We start from the raw sequence: 27,002 nt of genomic DNA on the forward strand, positions 1-27,002 counted from the left end.
ACAACCCCCAACACACACACACACACAGTCTCCCCCTCACCTTAACCACTTGTCAAACATACTGTACATTTTGTCAAAACTGAAGATTCCCTTACTGCTGTGTCCCAGTCACTCTCTCACGACTCATCTTTTTCTAACCTTTAGTGAACTGGTTCCATCAGGAGTAATCGAGGCTCCCATAAGCTCCTGTAAGTCCATAACCTCTATCAACTCCAGGTCAAAGGTGAGACCTGGGTTTGTAAAGCCCTGGTAGGATTTATGGCAGATTGGTGATATGAAGGTTTTTCACTGTTAGAAACAAGATGAAACATTTAATTCACCACAGCAGCTCAACTAATTTCAGATTGTATATAGATCACACACACGTTTTTTTTCCACTTGCACACACACACACACACAGGTAAACTGGACCAAGCAAAGGACACCCAGCACAAAGCAGAGCAGAGCATTTTATATGAGGGTATTTCTATATATAACACTGAAACAGCCAGGTTAAGCCACATCTTCTATGTCTGTGTGTGTGTATTTTAAACACTAGAAGTAACTTTAACTTACAAAAGATGATGATCATAACATTTTTGAAGTGACCCAATGTTGAGCATCAATCAATACCCTATCAAATAAATGTAATTTATAGTTGATTAACTGCATTTTAAGTATGAATTAGGATTATTGGTGTTGGTTTTGGCTTCCGTTAACCTGCAGTGTTTATCCTCATGCTGGACATCCTGAATTGTTGCCCACTGTCTCACCACAATTTGATCGTAAGGCAGAGCCTTAATCCCAACAGCTTCCATCTTTTGCATGTCTCTGCACATATGGATAGCATGACTCGAATCAAAGTGGAAAAAAACTCTGATTAAGGTAATTTACAACAAAATGTTGTACTGACAAATGACTCCACAGAGGTCATACAGGCCTAAACACGAATAGAAAACACGACAATGTGCATTTGATACAAGTTGACCTCCTCTGCTTGTCATTTTAGAAACATTACTCAGCAGGAGTTTCATCCACTTTGTGCACCCCTATCCATTATGACCTTACAGGTATGCAACTGTCCCTAAAACCCTCTCTGGCCACTTAAGAGTTTTAATCTTTCCCCCAAGACAGCTTAAACATGTCCATAAAGCTGCAGATCAACATTGCTTTACTCTGAGTCTGAACAGAGCTGATCTCATCAATCTCAGTGCTCCAGCTTGGATTGGCTATGTCTTTGTCTGTTGGCTGTAAAAAATCATGAATCAAAACGAGGGAGACAGATTAGCCTTCGGTAACAAGGGATAATGTTCAGGACATCAGAAAGAAAAAAAAAACATACTCTCACCATCAGCAGATACAGGCAAGGACATCTTTCTTTTAAGCTAACACACACTAATTCATGGTGCACAGGCACAAATGTACATATACTCAACATGTGCACTGCAGATGTAGTAGCTATGAAAAAGGCCCTGTTCTCTGTGTGTATATGAGAAAGAGAGAAAGAGAGAAAGAGAAACATAGGGAGACAAGAAATACCTGAAGAATGCAAATATATGAGGGGAAGAAAGAAGGGAAATTAAATGAACATTAATTCTCCCACAGCTATTCCCTCTTCTCAGCACGGGGAGATGAAAGAAGGGCAATGTACTTTCTGATATTTATTTGTCCTTAAACACACAGCTGGAGTTATGGTCTGGTAGACAGGGGGCCTTGGTTGGGAGGATACCGGTACCCAGGGGCCCCTTTATTGCCTGCTTTACTAATTAGGCAGAAATATGCAAGATTGAGCCAATTGAGGATTAATTAACTGTTTATTTCTCTTCACTCTTCTTCTGGAGCCGCTAGATTTAAGCTGAGGGATGTGGAGAAATAAAAGAGAAAGTTGTTGGGTGTGGCAGCTTGGAGAAATGTGACAATTTAGGTGGGTGTAAATGTGTGTGTGTGTGTGGCCTATTGTAAATAATGTGGCAGTGCTGCCTTTTTGAATGAGTGTGGGTGGATGTCTCTGTCAACAGCCACACAGAGGAGAGCTGTTCTGTAGTTGTTATGTCTGGATTGCACACGCAACGCTACAAGACGAAGGAATGAGGAGACAGTAAGTGGAGACAGGAGGAGGAGCTAGAGAACTATTAAAAATAGTGGACAAGGATGACATACAAACGAGTAGAAGAAGGAGGGTAATGAGGAAGAAATAAGTGAGTACTACAAACTTTTAGAGAGGAGTCTGATTAGAAAGTGTAGACAGAGTCATGTAAAAGGAAAGAGAAGAGCACAATTATGTGTGTCTGTTAAACGGGGTAACAGCGCAATCTGTACAAAATTAGGACTCCATTAGAAGTTTAAAACAACTCCTGACTTCCATCTGTTACTGAGATCGGGAACGTGAGATTGGAGACGACAGGTGTCTAAATGTTTATCAGCCACGCTGCGTTTATTCCTGTGTCTCTGAGTTAGCAGGAAAAATGACCCGCACTAATCTAATTCAAACTAACATTCACTTTGAAAGGTTGCTGGTGTGGCAGGAATAAAACACATGCTGTTCAAAACCATTGGAGTCAGTACAGTTATAGTATGCGCTTGGCGTGTAGAAGTTAACAATTCAGCCCCGGGAGAATAAACACAAATGTAAGCACGTGCAAGCACACATGCTCACGCATCAATCTTATAAAAGGAGATCAAAACATGTAGCTGATACTAATGTAGTTAGGGTGTTAAAAACATGCCAAGTTCTTTACAGATTAAAATATGGTAAATGAAGAATAATAAGGTATGTAACAGAAGGCCTCTGGCTACCAACATTCGACTGCAACAAAGACACAAGTGTGGCTGTAGACACCTATGTGAGGGTCCATTAGCTGTGGGATTATGGTGTTTAATGTGCTGTTTTGACTCCAGACTAATCAACTAAGGCTGCAGTAGTCCTGTGTTCAGCAAAGTAAAATGACAATACTGCATGACCTATGTCGGAGATACAGCCATTTGAATATACTGCATACCAATGACAGGGCCTCAAAAGTAAATGGACACAACATCCACCATCCAGAAGAAAAGCAACAAATGTCCCGAGTAAAGAGGGGGCCATGCAAATAAAAAAGGGGTCAGGGGTGTGTCAGAGGTATAAAACAAAGTGGAGGTTAAAACAACACTAACAGTACAAGGTTTGAGGATGATCAGTAAATAATTTTTTATGAAAAATCTCAGTTTGTAGGTATGCAAGCTACTGTGCAAGTTGTATGTATATATCTTCCTAGTGGGTGATGCCTTTTGACTTTTTTTATTGGATATTTAATGTTAACATGTTGACATATGTTTAAATAATAAAAAAATAGAAGAACAATGCTTTATATGTTTAAACTTATCAGTCAAACATTAAGATAAGTGTTTCTTCAAAAATAAAAACAACAGAACAATATGCTAACCATCTGAAATCACTATGAGAGAGATATGATAAAACACAATAGCTGCACCTTATTTGCGATTCACAAATTATGCACTGGACTCAGCGACTGAAGTTCTGAAATCTCACCATGTAAAAGAGGAGATGGAGTTACTGATCTATTATTACCAACGCTACTGTTGGAGTCAAGCTCGCCACCATTAAGCTGGTCTTAAGTCAGAATTTAAACATTAAAGGCCTCGACAATCTCCTCATCTCTCAAGTCCATTGTATTGTCTCAAGTTGTTTTATCTGCCATAAGACATCAGCCTGCCACTGTATCCTAATCTTCATCTCCACGCTATAACCCCCTACCTGTACCTAACCTGTAAATCAGCCCCATTCCCTGATCCACCTTCGTGTCTCGCCCTGCGGGGAAGCCATCGCTCACTGTAGAGGTATTTTACACAGATTTGTTGCCAATTTGTTGCTTTCCAGTGGAAAACGTAAATGTAATAACGAGGGGGAGAGAAATTCATTAAACATGTGTATGAAATACTTTTCAAGTGTAAGAAGAAGATTCATGGGGATGTTCATGTGGCGCATAATCATGCCTCTGTCTGCTCAGCCTGCAATGGCATAAAACATTTAATCTGGGATGAACACTTTCTGTTGCTCTCTCCCTCTCTCTCTCTCTTTGGACCCCCCTCCCTCTATCTTCCTTTTTTCTCTCTCGAGATCTTTCTCTGTGACTGCCAGAAACCACAATCATAAAATTATTAAAATGCTGTTTGGCTGCCATTAATCAGGGGTGGTGATAAATCCTTGTGTGGGAAGTGACAGAGCATTAGTCACATACCTCTTGGCCTCAAAGACAGAGAGTAATGAGCCACGAGCCGGACCGGGTCAATCATAAACTCATCAAATGCGTCATTTAATTTCTTCATTTAGACAAACACAATTTGTTTATGGGAAAGATATCAGGTGTTGTGGAATGAGAAACGGCGCTGAAACGCTGGTACATTAATCAGGGCTTGATTACACGCGACTCTGCGGTTGTTTATCCTAATTTCATTCATTTCCATCAACAAAGCAAACACAGACGAACACAGCCATTAGTGATGGTTGGGGATGGCACAATTACAGCCTCGTATTAAATAAAGTGATGATGAATGGTCCAATACAAACTAAAACAAAGGGGTTTTTATTACTTCAATTCCATCTTAGCCTCGCCTTCCTGTGTGTGTCTGTGAAGCCTCGCTGGTGTGAAAGGAGAGAGGAAGATGTTTTAACTTTACTACTAAAGCACGACATATTGATGAGAGAAAAAAAAAGAGAAAAACTTTGGGAGGAAGGTTTGAATCCTTTGAAATGACAGTTGGTTATATATGACAGCAAAAAAAGCAGCTTTGTACATGAAAACTTCTATTACAGTTAGATTTCTAATTGAAATCAGTGGGTGAGCTTGTTATAGAAGCAGCTAAACCCATGACAGTAACAGAGAGAAATACACATATCATCCATTTACCTAACTCGCACACTAACACCAGTACAGCATACACAAACACTGCAGTGTACAAGTAACCCCTCAGAACCCCCCACAGAAGCTGATAAAGATGAAATAACTAGCAGCAAAGTCAGATATTTTTCTTGATCATTTAAAGCTTCAAGAACCTGTGTGTTTGTCGCCTGTTGATGCAGTTTAACAGAACAGTCCATGTTTTTTTTTTCAACATAAATACAGCTGTAAAATTAACCATGTGTGACTGTACGTTTCTTCAATTACTGCATTCAGTTATATATATTTTTTCAATTTTCTTGCCTGCACCCAGCAAAAGAGAATTTACTAAACAAGATATCTGTTAGTAACTTTATGCTACTAGTATCTGTATTCACAAGAACTTTACAGCACTGAAAACACATACTACTCCAGGTAGGGTTGATAAGTCAGATGGATATGGGAATCGTTGTTAGTAGCTTTCCTGTGTTGTATGATTGTATGAATTCACAAGTGATGTCTGTGTTTGCTTGCAGAAATAGGGTCACATGATAGTCCAAAATCAGGGAAGTATATGTGTTGACACCAACATCTGGAAGCAAATGTGAGTTTCTGAATCACTTGAAGTGTTAAAAGTCTCATTTTTAGGGGTATAGAGGTCTTAAAATGGCATAATATTTTGGAAGTCAGGTACAAATATGAATGAGACATAATACTTGTATTTTAGTGTGGATGTAACCTAAGAAATACAGTATGTTTGAACAGAGGCAGAGGACGTGCCTTTTGAGTTTCCAGTCTATGTGCTAAGCTTGTTAGCTACTGCCTAGCATTGCATCAACACATCACATTTGTGCATCACTGGTTGTGGAGCCACCACACAATACAAGCACCTGGATCAACTTGGAGTTGAATATTCTGACATGAAAGAATTAAACCATCAACCTTGCATCTCCCTGACAACATCTCATCACATGCAACTACAACATCAAGCCATAAAATCAAGATATTTGCATGAGGTGCTGATCACAGGTGTCATACACATCATTCATCTCATTTACATCTGCCACTCCATGTGACTCAGTCATGAAGGGATGTATAGCCTAACAGCTGAGCCCTACATGTTGACACACTGTGTGGTCTTCGGCCTCGACTTAATTAAGAGGTTTTCTAAACATTAGAAATTATCTTTAGATATTATTGTTAAGAAAATTAAAGTGATATTGAACAAGTATTGAAATTGAAGTACAACAAATCAATTCATCAGAAGAATCCAGTGGGAAGAGTGTATAAAGGCCATGGTTGCTGCAGCCTCCCATCCTCATCCATCTGTAACAGCATGGCTGAACATTCATCTGTCCATTTTCTATACTTGAAGATTGCTACAGGGTCACAGGAGGGGTTTGTTCCAGCATGCACCAGGCAGAAGACAAGGAAATATCATGGACAAGCTGCTGTCTCTCACAACACTTTCATACCGATGAGCATGACTCATAAAAAGCATTAATGAAGCCATGTATTTATGATAAATTCAGATTCTCTCTGACATATAAATGTTGTTTTTTATGCCTAAAAAAAATGCCTTGTGGATAAAAGTACCTTTCAAAAAGGCCGCACAAATGTTGAGTTGTGTTGAAAATAGAGCACCACCCCTCTCTGCATAATTTCCTTGAGACCAACAATCATGATTAACAACCATGAGCACAGTAATAGGCAAAATGCGATTACATTTCTGGCATAATTGTACAACCCTGGCCTTAACGTGAGGAATAGTGTGTCAGAGTGTGGAAATTATTCCAAATCATGAAGGCAGGAATGCACAGGTCAACACTTTGCTGCAATCCATTTATGTCTCATCCAGGGCCAGTTGGACAGCAACATCCATTAAACCCCTGTAGATATATTTACAAACACACAAACAGAGGAGATCCTAAAACCAGATGATATCACAAGGCTAAGAAGCCTGAGCAATAAAATGCAGCCATTTAACATGGTGAAAATTCAATGTTGTTATATACTCCCTTCCTTCTCATCTTTCTCTCATGCTCAGCATTCTTTGCATTTACCCTCCCTTTCCGCCCCCTTCCCAAAAAGCTGTGAGTGTCTGCCAGCAGTCCAAGGTAATTAAATTACTTAGCAAAGTTTACTTAACAGTAAATGGTTAGCAAAATTTAAGGTGATTGCAAATTTGCTTTCATTTCACTTCAATGGCTGGCCTGTTTAAGGCTCATCTGCAAACAATTAGCACATACATTTGCATCAAAATCGTTTAAACCATATGTTGCAAAATTATGGAAAGCAGCAAATTAAAAAAAATTCTTTTCTGTTATGGAAATGCCTACATGTTGAGAGAGAGAGAGAGAGAAAGGAGGGAGGGAGGGAACAGTATCACCATGTGTCTCCAAACAACAAGAAGGAAAGAAAAGGGAGGGAGGAGGGCGCAAAAAAATGATTCAGTTTGGATTTGAACATACTCATAACGGTCTTTTTCAAGAGCTCACCAGATGCTTTTTGAAATCTGCCCACAGAAGAAAAACAAAGCTTCTCAATCCTTCACTCTGCTTCTCTTTCTCACACACACAGAATCAGAGGATTTCCTCTTAGTGGCTCTGTCTAACAGAGTATATATACTGCTCCCTACAAGGCAAGGCATGGAGAGCTGTACATTTATTTGACAAGTACTTTTGACAAGACCTTCAAACTCAGGAAAAGGACATCAACACCAATAAGGAACAACAAACAAAAACTATGCAAATGACACAGCAAAATATATCTTAATAATACAAACTAGGGCTAAAACTAACTACTGATGAAAGATCTGACAATAGTGAAGAAACACCATGGAGGCCTCCTCAAAGGCTTGTTCTGTCTAACCTATGCCAACCAAGAAAAAACCCCCGCTTGTCATTTAATGTATTTTCTAGCTAAAGGTCACCTGTTATATAAGAGAAGATAAGTTCAATTGTACATTATTAGGCATCAAATGTCAGAATTCAGTAAATAAATTGTCCATAACATACAGCTGACAAAAATCTAAATATACAGTATAAAAGGAAAACAAGCCAACAGAAGCTCAATCCAGACTTCTCTTGATTAACTATTACCAGATTGCACCAACAGCTATAATTTACTGAGGCTGTTCATAGAGGCATTATACAGTGAACGAAGGTAAAAATGTATTAATAACCATGAGGAAGAGCCAAATTGTCACATCAAGTTTGTGCTAAACAGTAAACCTAAATGCTTTGTGTAAGGTAGAGGGCAATGTTTCAGTGTTTCACTTTGCACTTAAATTGCCTCTGTAACATGTACTGAAGGTAAAGCACTAATGGGTGGAGGGATATCACAAGCTCCCCACATCAAAGAGAAAACCAAGCTGCAGCAGGACCTGTTTATTATACCCATAAAACAAACCAAAAATCAATCACACATAAAGCTCTGATCCATGCAGTCCTTAAGTCACTCAGTCCTCCCTGCCATCGACACACACCTTTGAACTCATAAACTTATATTCTTTTGACAAAAAAAACATCTACTTGTAAGTACAGCGGAGATCCATTTCAAATTAATCATCGCTTTGAGTACACATACTCCTCTAAAGGACAAGCAGATTTCTTTGAGAGGGTCGAAGCAACAGCTTTAAGTGAAGGGCTCTTGCTAGGAGCTATGGCTTTCAAACTGAGCTGGACAAACCTGGTCATCCGTCCGTCCATCCGGCCCTCTCACCCGGGGGTCAGTCTGCCTGCCACCAGTGTCAATCTACTGCTAAGTGAGCATCAACTTCCATTTGTTAAACATTTATTCAGATACTCGGACCCTGTGTAAATGGAGGCCTTACACTCTATCCGCTGTCTCCCTCTTTTTTTCTCTGCAAGACATAATTACGAGTGTTGACTGGAACAGTGAGGTAATGGCACATAAATCCAACTGATCAATGGTTACAGAGACTAAATTACAGGACATCCCTGTGCCATTATCCTCCCGAAGGACAACAGGGGATGCATTCCTGCACAGATGCAAAGGGGATTTCTGTTGCAGTTGTGTAACCGTTTCATTTATTGTGATATGGTGTTACCTTTTTTGCTTATCCTACTGTTTTTTCTTTACTGAACCTTTACTGTTTAAACAGGAAATCAAAGTTAATAGCAAAACAAAGATGCAAAAAAAAAACAAAAACAAAAAAACAGAATGTCTCAGCCTTATAATAAAGCTGTTAATTCTTGTTTACCACATTGTGGCTCAGAAAATCCCCTTTTCTCATTACAGTCCACACTGGACACAGTTAAGAGGTGCTGCTGCTACAATAACATATTTAGAGAAAGAAGCTGCAATTAGGAGCTATTACTGGGCAATTCCCTCATGTTTTTACAGACAAAATCCCCTTTGAAATGAAGGTCACCCCTAACTGGTGTTTGTGACAATCACCTTAAGTCATGTCATGCAAACACACAGTGACAGCAATGTGATGAAGACGGATAATGTGTGATAACTGCACACTGTGTGTGCTACAAATTGTGAGCTGCATTCCAGTGATGATCACTAAAACTAGGAGATGACAATAGATTTGTAGATAAAAGAAAAAATAGAAGACAAAAAATCTGAAAAATAAAGACTTGGGCAATGTAAAGAACTAAGTTCTGTCTCAGTCTCCGCGTCACCTCTTATCCTCAGAACAAAGGGCGGCAGTCTCCTAAATGTGGCGCATTAGCCCTTTAGTTCCAGAGGGGGTAAGGTGACACCCTCCATGTATGTGGTCTGTTCAGCACACATCTGTCAAGGCCTGAGGGGGTGGGAGGGCTAGCGGGAACTAGAAGACGAAGGAAAGAAGCAAAAAACGGGAGAGAAAGGGTGTATGTGTGTGTGAGTGTGTGTCAGTCTTCAGGACCCCTGCTGCGATAGAGAAGTCTAATACCCTGTATTTACTGCGGAAGAATTAGTTCTATTGCATGATGCTGCTAAGCCTGGCTGATCACGCACCGCTTTGCCTCTTTATGTCTGTCACTCAGTCAGATAGATGTATACAGACAGAAAGACAGCAAAACAGAAGAAACAAACACAAACAGAGATGATCACAAATAAAAATCAGACCAGGCATGTGTCTGTAGTGTTTAGAGTGTGGAGGCTGCCTGTGAGTTTACACTGTAACACCAGTTGATCTACTCTGCGCCAGGAAAACCATCCTGCTGATGGCCAGGAGGAGGAGAAGAGGTAGATATTAATCAGTATTAATGCATTATCTGTAATATAAATGTATATGAAGGTATTGGGGCTGCTGTAATGGATTTGTCAACATCATAAGCACTTAAAGATAAGATTTCAATAAGTTAAATAAAAGTCTCAGACTAAGACTTAAATTTTTGATCTTCATCAAGCTGTCTATTTGTTGAGGGGAAAAATGGCATTGCTGCTACTTTATATCGGTTTATAAATACTGTTTCACTGAGTTTTTAAACAATATTAAACTTTTTTCTTCATACCAACTCCAGTTAGGTGTCAAAGCAAAGTTAATTCAGGCCAGTGAGGCCCTTCCAAGTTCAAGCCTCTGATGAGATCTTAAGGATTGTTTGTTTTGCTCCTGTCAAAGGTTCAAATTGGGAGAAGAGGGAGGTTTTGATGACCCCTGGCCCTCAGGTCCTAAGTGGGTGTTCTGCAAACACTCTCTATTGACATGTGGATAAGAAGAGGCCTGCTTCCCGAGCACAGTACTTATGCTATTTGAGTGGAAATGGACACTGTTATGAAAAGAGCTAAGATCCAGGCAACTGGCTCAGAAGCGTTTAATATATAAGGATGCCATGTTTGTATAGGATGTCAGTCAAACTTCAGGTGACTCAACCAGACTGATGCCACATAACGTTTCATCACACCAGCTTAATTTGCATTCAGATCTTCTTTTTTTTACAATCTTTAGGAAACAAATGTTATTATTAACACTTCTATTACGCAATGATAAAGTGTTTATTACACTAAAATCAGTAAGTAATATTAAAGCTATAAATAGTGAAATTATTTAAATTATCTTTTTATTGATTAAATTAATAAGCAAATCTCTCTTGAAATATGGGGTGTACTATGTGTGTGTGTCTGTGTGTGTGTTTGATATGTAGGCCAAGCAGGAAGTGACCCATAAACATATCCATCCAGCTCTTTCATTGGGGGCCAGTGTTGCCCTCCTCATCCCACCCCATCCACACACACACACACACACAGAAGCAGACGCACACACACAAACACTCAAAGCCCCAAGTGAGCGCTAAGCAGGCCAGCGGGCCAGCCGAGGGGGCTCATTACAGGTCCACAGAGCCCCCCAACACAAAGGCCTGAGCCGCTTTAGCCACGGGATGATCTGCTCTCTACTGACTAGAGAGAGTCCATAGACGGACAAAAGGAGGGAGGGGAGGGAGGGGATGAGAGAGAAAGAGGTGGAAGAGAGGAGAGAAGAGGAGCGGAGAGGAGAGCCGCGGGCTTTAAGGATGTCAGGAGACCCCGAGAGAGAAAGCCTGGCGGGCGCTCAGAGAGGAACGGAGGAGGAGGAAAAGGAGGGTAAGGCTTAAGCTCCACGGCTACGTCAGGACATTAACATTCACACAACCTCCCAACATCTGCTGCTTCCTTCTCGCCCTCCATCCCTATCTCTCTCTGCCCGCTAACAACACTGGAACAAAGACTGTAAGACTGAGAGTGAACAGTTAGATAGACGGAGAGACAAGAGAAATAAATATTGTGAGAGTACACAAATTTGGGCCAGACGAATTTAGAATATTTGGCAGCAAGAAGCTTAGCAGCTGCAGGTTCAGAGATATCCTAATATTTGTAATTATACTAACAAGCTTTAAATTACAAAGGGCACACAATGATTAAAACTGAGGGAAAGAGCTGTAATAAAATGAAAATCCAGTCCAAGCTGCTAATGTGAGCTGATTTAACAGGTTAAAATCTGTTGTCTGTTTATACTTTATTGTGGGTCTTTAAGAGCAATATGACCACGAGCACCCAGAGGACTGATACAGGCCAGCCTGGGCTCTATGGTGAAGACAGTCCATAAACCTGTTCTTTTGGAAGCCTCCGGGACAGAGAGGAAAACCAGAGACATGTCCAGAGCATTAAACCCTTTCCTCTAGCGTCTGGCCGTGGGCCCGTGGCTGCACCAGTCTGGCCCAATACACTCAAAAGCCACATGCTCTCTTTTATGATGCCTCACCACCGTCAGCCTAGAAGGTGGCAGTGCATGGAGTATGAGCTATCACATGGAATAATACATGTAAGAGCAAGGAAAAAAATTCTTACCGGGTAATTTGATTGCTATATTGTCATCACTAGGCTGAGTCAATACAACAATAGCCAATATAATTTAATAGATGCTTAACAAAGTTTGAATCAGTGAAATCACATCAGGGAATGGCTGTGTTGTTTTGTGTCCAACAGTAAGGCTGAACAAGTCTTAAGTGAGGTAAGTATGTGGCTGGCGGGTGCTTTATAGATGATGTATAGATGGTTCTTTCATATATTTCCTGTGGTGAAATTAGAGCCCTGTTCTGAAGTGGTGTGTGTGTATGTGTGCATGTGTGTGTGTGCGAGTGCATGACTGTAAACATGAAGACATCTTTCTCCACAGTCAATCTCTGCCTGTCACATCTGGCTCGCAACTCTACCCCTCGAATACACACTGGAATATATACACTCAGAGCATGGTGACATCTATGACTTATGTACTGGGAGAAGTGTTTGAAATTAAGCTGCAGTGAATATGGGGCCATAAGCACTCAAAGTGGAGAGTATGGTAGAGTATGTATTTGCCGGTGTGTGTGTGTGTGTGAGAGAGAGAGATGCAAAGAGGGGTGCTGTAGGAAAACAACTACGGAAGTCATCCAGATGCATAGTGGAGAGCCTAAATCTCAAGGTTACATCATTGAAAAACAGTTAAATAATAAAATCCATTTCATCTATCAACATAGAAGTCCAGGCCCTTCTAGAGGCTGCATTATTCCACAGTGTATTCCAGAGCAGAAAAAATATTAAATGAGGTGTAATAGTAACAATTCTCGTAACACACACACCCTTTCAATGAGGGCTTGTGTGCAGGAATGGTTCGACAAGGTTTTAGGGTTTCCCTTTTGGCGTGATTTCTCAGAACGTGCATCCATATAGCATTTTTTTTTCTTGCAGGAAAAGTGCTGGCAGGACGTTTAATCTCAGCACTTCATTAAGACAGCAGCACTGCACAGGGGTTTGTTTTGCAACAATGGGTTTTCCTATCTTTTGCAGCAATTTGTATTTCTCACAACAAACAGCCAGAACAAGCTTCTGTGCCATTTTATTTTATTGATTAACAAGTTGTTTGATCTAGACTGACATACACTGCCATACTGACACCTATGAAGGTAGAAGGACGGTCAGCAGATTGTCAGAAAGATGTTCATCTCTGCCAAGAAAATCAAGTGAATCAGATAAGTGAGGGGGGACTGTGCTGCATTCCACTGCCTTCAAATTAGCATCCCTAAATGACTGAGTGACCACAGCTGGTGAGTGTCTGAACCCCACTGCAACAACAAGAGAAACATTATTATTATCCACTTACCAGCAGCCTGCAGGACCATGTGCATTCGAACTTTAGCCTGCTCTGCTGGAGTCTGCAGGAGAGAGACAGACGAAGGTTAAAACAGAAAATTAGACAACAATAACAAGAAGATATTTTGAGTTTGGTTTTTGGTCAGAGGTCAAGGGCCACTGCAGGAGAGCTAGCAGATTGGGTGTGTTGCTTGAGGGCATGTTAAGCAGGACACTTGTTGACACAAAAGCTTTCCAAAACTAGAAGCACAGTTCATGACCGGACGGGCAGCTGCCACACTTCCACAACTTCATCTATGCAATCTAGCTCTAAAACAGCTGTGTCCCTCAGGCTAAAATATATTTTACCCATGATAATCTTTAACTGCAACCATTAAAGCAATTGTTCCCGTAAACTGTCCTCATCGAGTACCGAGGGACAACTTCAGCGAGCTACTCGTCTCAACGTCTATAAAAAATCCTGCTAGTAAAAAAAAAACAGAAAGCAACATCTCTGACACACCAGGGAGAATCAATGAAGAGGAGATGAAGAGAAATTTAGAGACAAAGAAAGAGAGAGAGGGAAGAGAGAGGGGAAGAGAGAAAACAAAAGCTGCTGTAACAAGTCTTTAGAGAGTTGGATAAGAGGGCACAGAGAGCACATTTTACAAAGATCACAGCCAAAGACTCAACATATTCCCCTTCCATTGTGTGTGTGTGAGACTTTGTGCATCAGAAACATTTAGTGGGCACGAACAGGGGGAGGGCCGTGTGCTTTGACAGCTGTATTGGGAGGCACAACCCTTTTCCTGACATGCCCTCAAAAGGGCCCTGCTGTAATTCCAATATCATTGCTATTAGATTTGAGGGTCTTAATTGTCAAGGAAGAATGATGGCTACAGAACTATAAAAGGCAAGCACACTGCAGATTGCTCTCGGAGGCTTTTTGGCGCCGCTGTGGCAAAGCGGCCCTCGTTACCATGCAGCGGCGGAGGCTGTGTGTAGGATTAGAGAGAAATTAAATGCTAATGGGGATGGGATCTGAATCTGCTGCCTGGGAGCATCATTTAGACGACAGGGCCGGGGCGTCGCTGACAGGCAGCGCTTCCTCCCTCCGCCTTCTCCTCCACAGACACACAGCTCTTCCTCCCACCATTCCATCTCCCCCACCCCACGCACAGTGAAAAATCTGATTTATCAATTTTGTCACTTTGTAAAAATGTCACTTTTCGGTGGCAGTCAGGGAAATATAATGACCCCCTTTAATGTACTGATGTCAGGGTGCTGTATCCTAGATGGAACGAACATCAAGGCGCAGAGTGAGACACCCTTAATGCAAACGTGTGTGTGTGTGCGCGTGCATGCAAGTATGTGTGAATCCCTGGCAGCAGCTGACATACTGGATCACACTCACACTGACTGGTACTGCTCGACATCCAAAATTACCAAACACTATTATGCTGGAGAAGACGGTGTACACTTTGGGCTTTCACCCACCCACACACACACACACTTTCTATTTCCTTTCAGGAAGAACTGATTAGGCCATAATTCAGTCCCATTTGTCTCATGTCTTCTTTTTGATATCTTATCCACAAAATAAAAGTGCTGGGATTCAAACACAATTTAATGGTGCATAGCTTAGCCTGCTGAACAATTACCACGACACAGATATCAGTCTTGGTACAACCACTTACATAAAGCAATAACACACCACAGCTTAACTATCCTGATCATTGTGTGCTGTGCAATCATCTTAGTTACAGATTATTACAGCGCCCACTCAGTAATTACATTAGCATTTGTTTACATTGGCCTTGAGGCAAGTGTAAGTCGAGGCATGCGATACGCACGTACACACACACACACAACAAAAGCAACGCTTGTGCCAGTTCCTCAAGTGGTAATAAAACCCTGAATCATACTACTGCTGTTGCTACTGTACACTGCCTGTCAGTTTCCTAATTTCAACAATAAATGGTCTATTTTCATCGAGGTACAAGGTATTTGGAGGTTTAAGTCAAAAAGACAACATAAAGCTCTTTCTGGCCAGCAGATCCTTTATTGAACTGAATTAAATAACTGCAAAAGAAAAAAAGATGTGTTTCATGTCGACAGTCTGAAATTGTGGCAGAGAGACTAATTCATTTAGTTCATTACTGTCACATGTTATGTAGAAGGTACTCAGACGTCAGCTCACAAATAAACATAATGATACAAAACACACATACACATGACATTGAATGTTTTCGCTCCCTACCAAACTCTGTATTTTTCACTCTAATTTACTAACGAATGCCTGCTCCCTCTGTATGTAATTCATTAGTAAACAATAAAAAGGCATTAATTGTGTTCCCCAGAGGCAGATCTGTGTTCCCCCCACTGGGAGAGAGGCACCCGCTGCATTTGAAGTGGTTTCGCCCCTCAATTAGAGCCGTGCCTTTTGCGATGTACACAAACAAACATAGCACACCAGGAGAAGGCCTGATGTCTGTGTGCGAGTGTGACTTGGAAATGAGCAGTATTCCTTACAGAGGCTTTATATTATCACACTGTGAGGAAAAAGGGGGAGGGGAGGGTGAGTGGGACAAAAGAGGGAGAAAAGTTGCTTTTGTTCTCTTCACAGCTGAGACAAAAAGTAGGAAAGTGTACACAAGAGGGAAGGCAAGAAAGAACTTAAAAGATGAAGAATGCAGACGTGGAGGGGGTAAAGAGACAGGATCACACACAGCATTTAATGAAGGCTTTACAGAGCAGAAATGTAGACTTTAACTGTTTAATAGTGTTACATGTCAGAGCCATTCATATGGAGAATGGGCTTCACCTACAAATATGCTGAAGCAACTTATGAACTACCCATACACAAGAGAACTGCTACACAACAAGCTGACATCTACCATGTACTGCCTCACAGGGATATTGAAGGCGCTGTTCAAACTGCTGTAGTGCCTATAGTTTATGTTTAACACTACAAATCCTACAAACCTAGGCAGGTTAAAAGCCATCTTTAGCATTATTGATTAGGCACCCCTGCTTAAATATATACAGAAATCTTGCATGTATTATTATTATTAACAGCACCAGCAGTGCTTTCTCTCTTTCTCTGGTGTAAGAAACACCCTTTTAAAAAACATCCTTCTTTTCACAAAGCTGTCATAAAAGAATCTACTATTACTGGGCTATTCTTGTCAGCAGTGACACACACCCGGCATGCCCTGAATGTGACAGGAAGTCCAGTACACTCACAGTAGGCCTCCAGCTTGCTCACTTTCCTCATCAAACCGATGACAGACACACTGAAACACGCTCAGCTGAACTAAGTGCCCGGTGTCTGTCCCATTAGTCAAAAATAAACACGCACCATTAGAAAAATAAATTACCCTCACTCTGCTTGGTAAAAACAATGCTACCCTGTGTATAATGAAGTACTGCATGCAGGAAATTTAATCTATTTCTAGTCATGCTCTGGCCCACAGACTTTTATTATTATTGGGCCAGAGGCTGACCAGACAAAGCAAAACGTGGCGGGTCATGTGCTGAATAAATGCCTGTTACAGAAGCCACAGAGAAGCAGAGCAAAGGTCAGAAAGGCCACCTTACAATCAGATGTTCAAGTCAATTCAATGTATTTGTATAGTGCATGTAAAATAATAATTTGAGTGTATCATGTATGTGTAGTTCAACCGTCTATCGCTATTGGTAACTGTGTTTCAGGTGAATGAAAATTGTCAGAACTGTCAACATCAGCCTTCATGCAGTCGGCCAAACAAGGCGCCTAAAACACTGATCTCTGAGACAGCTATGGAAATCAAGAAGATTCAGTGTGGGAAGCTGACAGGAGTCCTCCATCTACCTGTGTGCTGCAGTCCATAAGACCACGGTGGCATCGCCTGCTAACCCAATTGTGATTTTGAACGTCTTTGGTGCTGTGGACTAGTTTATAAAGGTCCAAGATGTCTTTAAGAACTTTAAAAAAGAAGGGATCCATAGGGAGTAAATGCAGAGAGTAAATATATTTGGACTCCTTTTATAGACGTATAGCAACACTGTTGTGATTAGTTTTCAAGCCGTTTCTAGTTTTCAGTGCTGAAAAAGGCCAAATGACAACATGTCAAAATAGGTCCAAGTGTGAAAAAGACAGACTGGCAGCTTTCATCCAACACAATGTTTCTATGTCCGTTTTCAAGAAAACTTACAACGAAACAGGTAAACTTTCCAACACAATAAAACAAGTGTTTGAATATCCACGGTAAGGAACTGTCTCTGGTACCCCTCTTTAAAGCTTTCCATATCCTACTGACAAAGTCCGGAATATAAATGAGTACATTAGTGAAATGTGGGTTCAGTAAGCACACCTTACCTTTAAAATATCTTTAAAGGAACTGTATTGAGTGGGAAAAAAAATGGGACATCAATGTCATCATCAGTCCATCTACTGTAACATTAATCTTAATTGCACCACTGTAACCATTATTTTCTGTCAATAAGCTGCTTCAATATACACAGATACACACCGCCCACCTCAACTAACTCTCTTCATGCTGGAGTTGATATGCTCAATATTCATCTCATTATATTTTTAAAGTCTTCATCTGTTTCCATTTTCTTTCATTTGTTGAATTCCACTCGGGCTTCCTCTGCATCTCCTCCTCTCTCTCTCTCCACTTCTTTCACACACACCCCCCCACATCTAAACAAACACACAGAAATATCCCATACCCCAAAGAGGACAGGGGAAAACAGAGCCCCTAGAAAATGCAATATTTCTGTTTTTAATATCGAGGTCTATAAGATCAGGGCAGAGATGGGTTCCATGGCAATATGTTTATTTATATATTTTATAAGAGGGGAAAAACTCTGCCTATCAGTGTATGTATTTGGGGGGGCCTGAGCCACAGTATCTGAGCTCATCTTATATGAAAAATAATGTTGTGTATGGCTATACTTTTATATATAATGGCAATATGGGATCAGGGCTCTTTTACAATGTGCCATACTTCAGGCTAGGGCTAACAGCATTTTATGACCCGCCAGCAGTTCATCTTCATGTCTCAGGCAGGCAGGAGCACTGCATAATAATGTCGTTTCCTGCCCCCAAATGCTATTTCACAGGCCGGGGCTCATTTCTCAAACTTCACCACTTTTACAATTTCCTAAACTTTTATTCCCGTCATTATTACCAACAAGATTTCATTACGTATTTAGAATGTAAACAAGTCTGAGTAATGACACTCCCCCCCACCTCCCTGGAATCATTCCCGGTGATGGCTCTGCTGCTATCTCTGGCTCGTGTATTCCCCCACATACACACACAAAAACATGCACATGCATGCAAATACACAATACAACCATACAAATACTATGAACTCACATATACTGCCCCAGATACAACTCAAAGGTAGTAATTTACTACCCCATATGTATGTGCGTGTGTTTGGGGGAGCATCCATGTATGTGCTCCTGATAAAGGGGGAGGCAGTGGTGGTGGAGGGGTTGGAGAGAGTTTTATACTCAACTCACATAAATCATGTAGAAGAAAAATGAGCAAATGTGCAGGCTAACTCATCTTCTTCCCATCCGGAGAAAATGAAATTCACTGGAATACCTATCAAAACTGCAATCATCCAGAGATAATATCTTCTTTGGTCTATCTGCACTTTCCGATTTAATTTCCTCCATGCCCTTGACATCCAGCGATACCATTAAGATGAAGCACATACAGTAAGGGAGTAGTTCTCACGTTTTGATATATGAGATCGCTGTGCTTAATGTAATATCATCATTTGAAAATTAATGCAATCTTTCTTTTGTTTGGGACAGTTTTTTTTTAGGAAACACTTGAGGAGAATGTCTCCACAGTGAAAGACGCAGCACCACAATCAGCAAGGCAGCAGTGGGGACACATGAAAAAGGAAAGATACAAAAAAAACAAGTGATATGTGAGAAAGAAGGGATATTTTGTGAAGCAGGAGCCCCCACCCAACCCTCCCCTCCTTCCATGCTAGAATGACATGCAATTATGTCTGGGCCTGCCCCAAGTCAGAGGTCACTCAAATTACTCCATCATTTAGCTGCAGCGCTGAGATGAGAGAGAGGGAGAATGAGACCTGCATCCCCTCCCTTGCTTTCACATCCTCCCAACCCCCTGTCGCCACATCAAATATCATGAAATCATTAGTGTAATAAGCATGGAAATCTGTTTGCAGATTATCAACACCCCCCCTCCTTCCTCTCCTTTATCTGTCCAGAATCTCTCTATCTGAGCGGTTTTCGCCTCTTTATCCTATACAATCATATTAGAGACAGTCAGACACAAAGAAATACAAAGACGAAGAGGAAGAGCTACAGAGAGTAATAAAAAGACAGGCTGACAACATTACATATAGTCTAAACTCTTCTCAATCTGTTGTACTTTAAACCAAGTCTCTCCCACTGCCATTCTCAGGGATGCCAGACATGTCACACTGTTGGTATGTGCTGTCCCGGCTACAGCTGTTGGTTTCTATCTGTCATTAGGCCAACCAGGCTATTTGCCTCAGTAAACTCTTCAACTCACCGAGGGACGCTCGGACATCAGCCATCACTGAAGTGAGCCGTGTGGACAACAGCCTGGACAGATAAAACAAACTCGGCTTCTTGTGATGCACAGTATCTTTGCATACACAAACAGCTGAAGATTATTTTTTCCCCAAAAAAAATGTGTTAAACACAAATCCCAGAGACACAGGGGTACTAAGAGCTGAGAAGACCCACTGTCCCCAAACGCCCTATAATGTTAGCAAGACGAGTGCAACTACTACCCCTGTATACTGTGTGTTCTGTGTGCATCTAAAAAAATGAGGAGGAATCATTCAAATTAGACTAATCATTTCAACATTTTGTTTTCACAGAACACTGGTGTGTAGAAGAACAGTAGGCTTATTTGTGATACATTTGCCAGGTGTAGATTTTTGGATTTTATTTCATAACAAGGTTGATGATTTTGGGAAAGAGACACTTGTGGCATGAGTGGCCATCTAGTTCTTTTATATGGGAGAAAAACAAGACGTCTATACACTTGATAACATGGAAACTCAAATCAAAACAATCTAGATGAAGACTGCAGGCCAGTCAGTTTGAGGTGAACTATCCCTTTAAATGAGGCCTTTCTCTGTAGCAGTATACATTATACACTAGTACATAAATATGATTCTTTAGAAAAATGTTGGCCTCCTCACTGTCTTTTAGAAACAGAAAGGTCAGTGACTAAACAGTTGTCATTTCTGTGACTCATGACCTCAACTCAACCCTTGACTAACCTGCAAACCAGCCTCTACCCTCGCGTTCTATTTATCCGATGACATCTTTTCCTCTCCCTCCCTCCCTTCCTCCTCTTCTCTCGCCCTCTCTTCTTCTATCCTTCCTCGGGCAGTGTGTGTAGTAGAACAGTGGGTACAGCTGCTGATTGAGCCAGTAATCCTGATGAGGCTGATTTCTCATGTATCGATTGAGCTGCTGGCTTTCTTCTGCTTTGCACTAAAAAGCTGTGCATCTGGACTGATTAGCTGCTGTAGGCCACCTCTTTCACAATAGCTTCATTTCTCCCAGAGCAAAATATGGTCCAACTCACACAAAAGGTGCACGCGTGTGTGTGTGTGTGTGTGTGTTCACATGTGGGTGTGCTTGGATGTGTGTGTACAAAAGCAGAAACTTGGGCAGAGCACTGGGAGCAATTAACTTCAGTCTTTCTCTCTGCGTTGCTACTGATCACATTCATTCAATCTGCTAAAATACGAAAACAAAACAAACTACACACAAACAATAAAATGAAAAAAACTCAGACCACATAGATCTTAATTGCCCACCTAAGTCATTCACTCAGGCAGTTAACTAAACAGGAGAGGGTATCGTTAGGATTCATCATGAAAAATCAAGCAGCAGAATAATGTGAACAGAAGCATGACTGTCACATGATAATGTGTGACAATTTGTTTGTTTGTGAGTAAACAGCGTAGGAGTTACTGACAATCAAGGATGAATGAGTAATGTCATAAGCAATTTGTAAAAAAAAACAAATTAAGAATGACCAGGTTCAAGGGTAAGATGCCTTTAGCAGGTGACACCATAAGTGTCAATATGGTAGACACTAATCTTAAGCGCAGTATATCATCAGACAGTCATAAATGCCATTTAGAAATCTGCAGGGGTATATGTGTGAAGTATTGAGAGCAACAACATTTCCAACAGCCCTGCAACTCTACCTCAGAGGGAGATGAGCTCCATTATTTACAGTTTTCTGTCCCGAATCGTAATCAGAGGCTTGCGCTCCCCAGGCAGCTGACTACTGGGGTGCAATCTCCCCATAAGCATAAACACACCCATAAATTCAAACACTCAGTATTCAGGTATTCAAATTCCCTGAGACATATATTCAAAAAAATATCCTGGCAAACACACCAATATTTGTTCATGTGTGTGCGTCTTTCTACTCTGTGTACATATGTGATGTTTAACACCTGAGCTATCCTGACCAGTGTAAAGACAAAGCAGTAATTAAGACTAAAAAAATAAAAAGCCTGTGCAAAGACTATACAAAACACCAAGAAATAACAGAATAATACTCACATTTAAAATACTCAGTAGTGTTAAATTGATTGGTGAATTTGGCCAAAATAAGCGTGACACAGCACATTCAGAGATATCTGTCCGCACTGCAGAGTGATCCTGATGCCGTATTTAAAAGTTAGCCACATTCCCATAGATGCATTAAAATATATAGATACTTCTTAACTTGGGACTCAGGCTCTCGTAATGTTAGCAAAGATATTACTGCCCTTACACATATTGATTAATGCTCTTGATGCATCCAATCCTCTCCTGAATAATTGACACCACCACTCATACAAGTACAACATCAATCACACCTGTAGATGCACCCAATGACATCTCCAAGCCAAAAGCAATACCATTACTATAGTGTAGGCTATATTTAATGTCCATTATTTAGTTTGAACTCTGCTTAAAACATCGACAGCCTATGGAGTGTCTTCAAATTGACGGAGAACTTTTTGCAGGCAAATAAAAACTAAAGTCATACTGGGCTTTCTCTTGTGTGGGATGACACACAGGAGTAACAGTCACCATAGTGGAATACTGTAATTTGGGAACATAAAAAAAAAGGAATCACCCTTCACTGTGATGTATGATGTACTAATTCTTCAAAGACAGATTAAAAAATACGAGACAATTACTAATAGTAAACGTACTAAAATCCCTATTCAAATCAAAGATTTAAATACTGTCAACACTAGTACAATAAAAACAGGGTAATGATGTCCAAACTGGATTTCAACATCATGGGATCTGCCATTCTCTGAAGTGCAGAGTTACTGATAACTGTTTGAATTTTAGGGTCAGTCATTTGTGTGGCATATTCGGGGTCATTTGTGGAACGCGTGGTAGGGCGGGGGTCATTTGCGTAGGGTGCGGGGAGCTATAGTTTAGTATGCAGGGAGGCAAGGGAGGGAGGGCATGTGACATCCACAGAGAGCCGGGACCCTCACTGACCCCTGTCTATAATTCATCCCCTGGAATATGGGGCACATCAAACCTCAGTTTCTTCCCACCCAAAAGAGGAGTGAGAACCTTTTCACTTTGTTGCACGGCACTCTGACCCCGTATTAAAGCAAGTAGCAAGAGGAACCCTGGAAACCTTTGCCATTAAATTTTCAGGGATGTCCCAGGAGGGAGCTTCCAGCAGGTCCTCCATTCATGGATGGGAGAGCGATAGGAGGAAAGGGCCCCGTGCTGCCAGAAGGACCGAGAAGGAGACGCAGATGGGGAGTCTGTGTCTTCCCCTTCATGCAAACATGTGCAAACAGGTATACGCACAAGCCAAATATTCACAATTACCAGCTCGAATGAGGAAAAACACAGTGGATTACCCGTGTGTGTTTGGGCAGGACTGGGGATAAATGAAATGCTAATATGAAAGCTGGACCAGGCCCTAGGGGAGACGCTATCCTCGCTCTATTTCTGTTTTCTCTGTCTCTCTCTTCCTGCCTGTTAGCTGCAGGTATTCAGCTCCAATTGTGGAGGTTTCATTAAGAATGCAGATATCAAAGTGTGCAAGTGTGTGTGTGTATGTGTGTGTATGTGTGTGTCGAATAGAACTTACCAGATGTTCTAATCTGCCTTTGATGTTCCCGGCGTCCCTGCAACACAACAACACATTTCCCCCCACTGTAAATAAAGTACCGGCAAAAAAAGTCATTTAATAAAAGCTTTTTTTTTTAAGCAGACACACACATTCCACAAATGTGCAACAAACAATATAACACTATCCTAAACTAATTTAACTAACTGAAATCAAACTACCAAATGTTTTAATTATTAATCAATCTCTGCATTCACTTTTCAGTTGATTTATTTGTAGTTAGCATGTTTACAAGTAGCAAAATGATCTAAATGTGTTGCTGTGGTGAGTAAGAGTAGAAAATATACACATTTCCAGGTGAAATAACGATTCTTACCTCTATTACTTGATCAATGGATTACCATATCAATAAATATCTCTAAAATATATCTAGAAACTAATGAACTGAAATAAACTAATTGTTTCAGCTACAAGCATATGATCCACTGTCATAAGCAGCTCTTACAGTATGCAGGTTGATCCAATGATCCAAATAAAACAAAAATGTTTTTGTTAATAATAATAACAAAAAAAAGGAGGAATTATCCTAATTGTTAACCTTTCAAACAGGAATGCTGTGTTCATTGATGTGTTTGCATCTACACTAGGCAGAGGTTAACTAATATTGTCGCCACACTGCTGGCAGTCATAACAACAATTTCCAACTACAAAGACAGAACTGGGAGCTTATTATCTGTGAATTAATAAAAAATGTGTGTATGATTATCAGGGTAGCAACAGCAGAACGGCGAAGCGAGGAAGTGGAGGAGGAGAGGGGGAGCAGTCTGTTTTAAAAAGAGCAAATTGGCAGTAAATAATAGATGCAATTTTGGCACATTTCAAATTTGCAGCAGTGGAAATCAAAAGATCAAGAGAACACAAACAGCCCCCGTCCCCGATCCCGGCTCCCCTCGTCCAACTCTGGCCTCCATTACTGACAACTCCGCCCAGGCAGTGGCGCTTTTTACAGTGTGTATGTGTGTGTGTGTGCATATGTATGTGTATGTGCTGAGAGAGAGAAAAGCTTATCGACAGGGTTCAGTTGCTAATGCAGCCAGCAGCATCACAGTGTAAATCTACACCATCTCTAAAATTACATACTGTCTAATCCACCCCCCTCCCCTCCATTCCTCCATCCATCTATCCATCTATCCATCAGGCCCTGTCCCATACTCAGTATGACCACAGACCCATAAGCCATTCCCACATCGTCAACCTAACCTCGTCTAAATAATGGCATGAGGGAATGACAATGATGACAAACAGACATATTAGCAAAAGTAGAAGAAAATACACAAAGTGATGAAAAAGTCATGAAGAAAGGATGTTTGCTTGTTTATCCTGTGCTGTCAGTGAGCCACATGCAGACAACTCAACCACTTAAGGCAAACTTCATCTAGCTGTAATTACATTACATTCTGACAAACACCCCGCCACATTCATTATACATGACGGGCGCCCGGCAACCAGACAGCAAGACATTTGTTACCGTGGTGACAGTGTGTGTAATCCGCTAATGAAGCGCAATTAGTGAGAAACAATCTAACACAGGGGAGACGCAGTGCCCGATCCCTCCTCCTCCAATCATTTCCATTTTTTCCTCCCCTTATGCTTCTTTTTATAACCACAGTTTTTTTTAACTGTCTTGAATTTTTGTGATTCAACCTTTATTAAGCTATTCACATGCATTTAATCTCCCACTCTTTCATCTGTTGTCCTGACTTCATCAAGGGCAAGCTGTCCAGCGCTGTCCGCACCAGGGCCGAAGGGATCATTCTATCCATTAGGCTTGCACAGCTGACACACACACACACCATTTTACATCCTCATCTCTTTTCAAAACATCATATAATCTGCTGAGGTCTTCAGGGACTGAGCTTTCCTTCTCTCCTTATCTCTCTCTCTCCCCTCTCTCCGTACTCGGTGCCTTCAACACAGAGGCAGCATCGATTCCTGAATTACGCCACAATATTAAATAATTAATATACTTGCCATGATTGATGTTTTGCATTAGGCCAATATTAGGTTATCAATCAAAATCCACTTGGTTTAATGTAATAATATTGAAAATGTGTCAGTGCCTGTTCATCCAATTTGTAGTGGAGGCAGGCCAGATAGTAATGGTGGTGTAGCACAAGGCCTCAGAGACACTATGGCCTGCTTACTACAACCACAGGAGCACATTATAGCCCCGGCACGCAGCCGGAGAGAGGGGGGGGAGCGATGGAAGAGGAGATGAAGTGCAGACATGGAAAGACAAGGATGAGGCAGACAGACAGTGATTTGTGATACTCTGTGACAGGCTTGGTATGGCCTGGCAGTTTACATGGCATATTTGGGTTTGACCTCTATCAAAAGCTGACCTAATAGGATAGTTAAATTGTCCTTAGTGCTACCATTATAATTCATACACCAAGTTATATTTATCCATAAAAACTTAATATGGACGTTTTGAATCATATGAAAAATAAACATGTTCTATTAATGTTAATATTAGTTGCAGTCATCAGCATTACAGGCCAAAAAAGGGGATGCTGCAAACAGTGGACAGAAACTTGCAAAGCTGTGACCTGTGATTGACATATGTATGAACTAGCTGCTTGGCTATAAAGAAAGGTTCTGACTGAATTAATACAAGTAAAGCAGAAACATCTGGCAGCGGCAGAGTCATGTGGCAAAAGGGATTAGATTAAAAAATACTTTGTGGTATATTTTACACACAGAAGCTCATGGTGGTTAAACATGCCTACTCGTCACTTTAACATTTGGCATGCTTAAGACCTTAATGGTGGAATATCTGCATCCAGGATGTACATGCAGGACCAGCTGTTAACATGGAGGATAGGTGATTTTTTTTCAAACTTGATTTATTTTATGAATCTCCTGTTCACTGAGACCAGCTACCCATTAATACAGTAAGTCAATAATACAGAAGTTTTAAAATGTCTGCGCTCTCTGGTGCACCCACTAGTGGAATCCTCCAGTAACAGGCACATTACATCAGCAATGATTTAAACATTTACATTCACAGTGCAGCCAGTTCTCTATGTAAACAGGACTGAGAGCCTGACAGAATGGCAAGTAAGCAAGGGGAGCAGAGAGACTAATGTACTGCTGTTACAGGAAATAGTAATTAGTTATCTGTGGTCAATTAAGTAAAACTGGACAAACAAGTGTGAGTGTTAATTTGAGCCCCAGCAAGGTCAATACTGACCAATTTAACATGGTCGCTGGATCCATCACCCTCTCCTCTACTTTCTTACTCTTGCTCCTGTTCCCTCCCTTGGCGTCTCTCCCCTACATTTTTTCTGCCTCCATCATTCACAGTACATGTTCTGCTTCACTGTGTCCAAACCCTTTTTTTTGTCTTTTTCCAGCAGGCTAACGACCGACTTTAGGCTGTTGCCTCATCTTACCTCATCTCTCTC

The 27,002-nt window shown here is 41.0% G+C and overlaps 1 protein-coding gene across 1 annotated transcript in view; it reads right to left on the bottom strand.

Annotated features, from left to right (window-relative positions):
- rsrc1 (arginine/serine-rich coiled-coil 1) overlaps positions 1 to 27,002 on the bottom strand; it is a 97,002-nt gene that overhangs the window by 33,645 nt on the left and 36,355 nt on the right. Inside the window, exons 5-6 of the mRNA XM_028419755.1 lie at positions 23,557 to 23,593; positions 13,432 to 13,483 (exon numbers count right to left, since the gene is read on the bottom strand). Of these exons, the coding sequence (XP_028275556.1) occupies positions 13,432 to 13,483; positions 23,557 to 23,593 (89 nt within the window). The remainder of the gene's footprint in view (positions 1 to 13,431; positions 13,484 to 23,556; positions 23,594 to 27,002) is intronic.

The sequence above is a fragment of the Parambassis ranga genome, chromosome 13 (assembly GCF_900634625.1).
Source record: "Parambassis ranga chromosome 13, fParRan2.1, whole genome shotgun sequence".
NCBI classification, from domain to species: domain Eukaryota; kingdom Metazoa; phylum Chordata; class Actinopteri; family Ambassidae; genus Parambassis; species Parambassis ranga.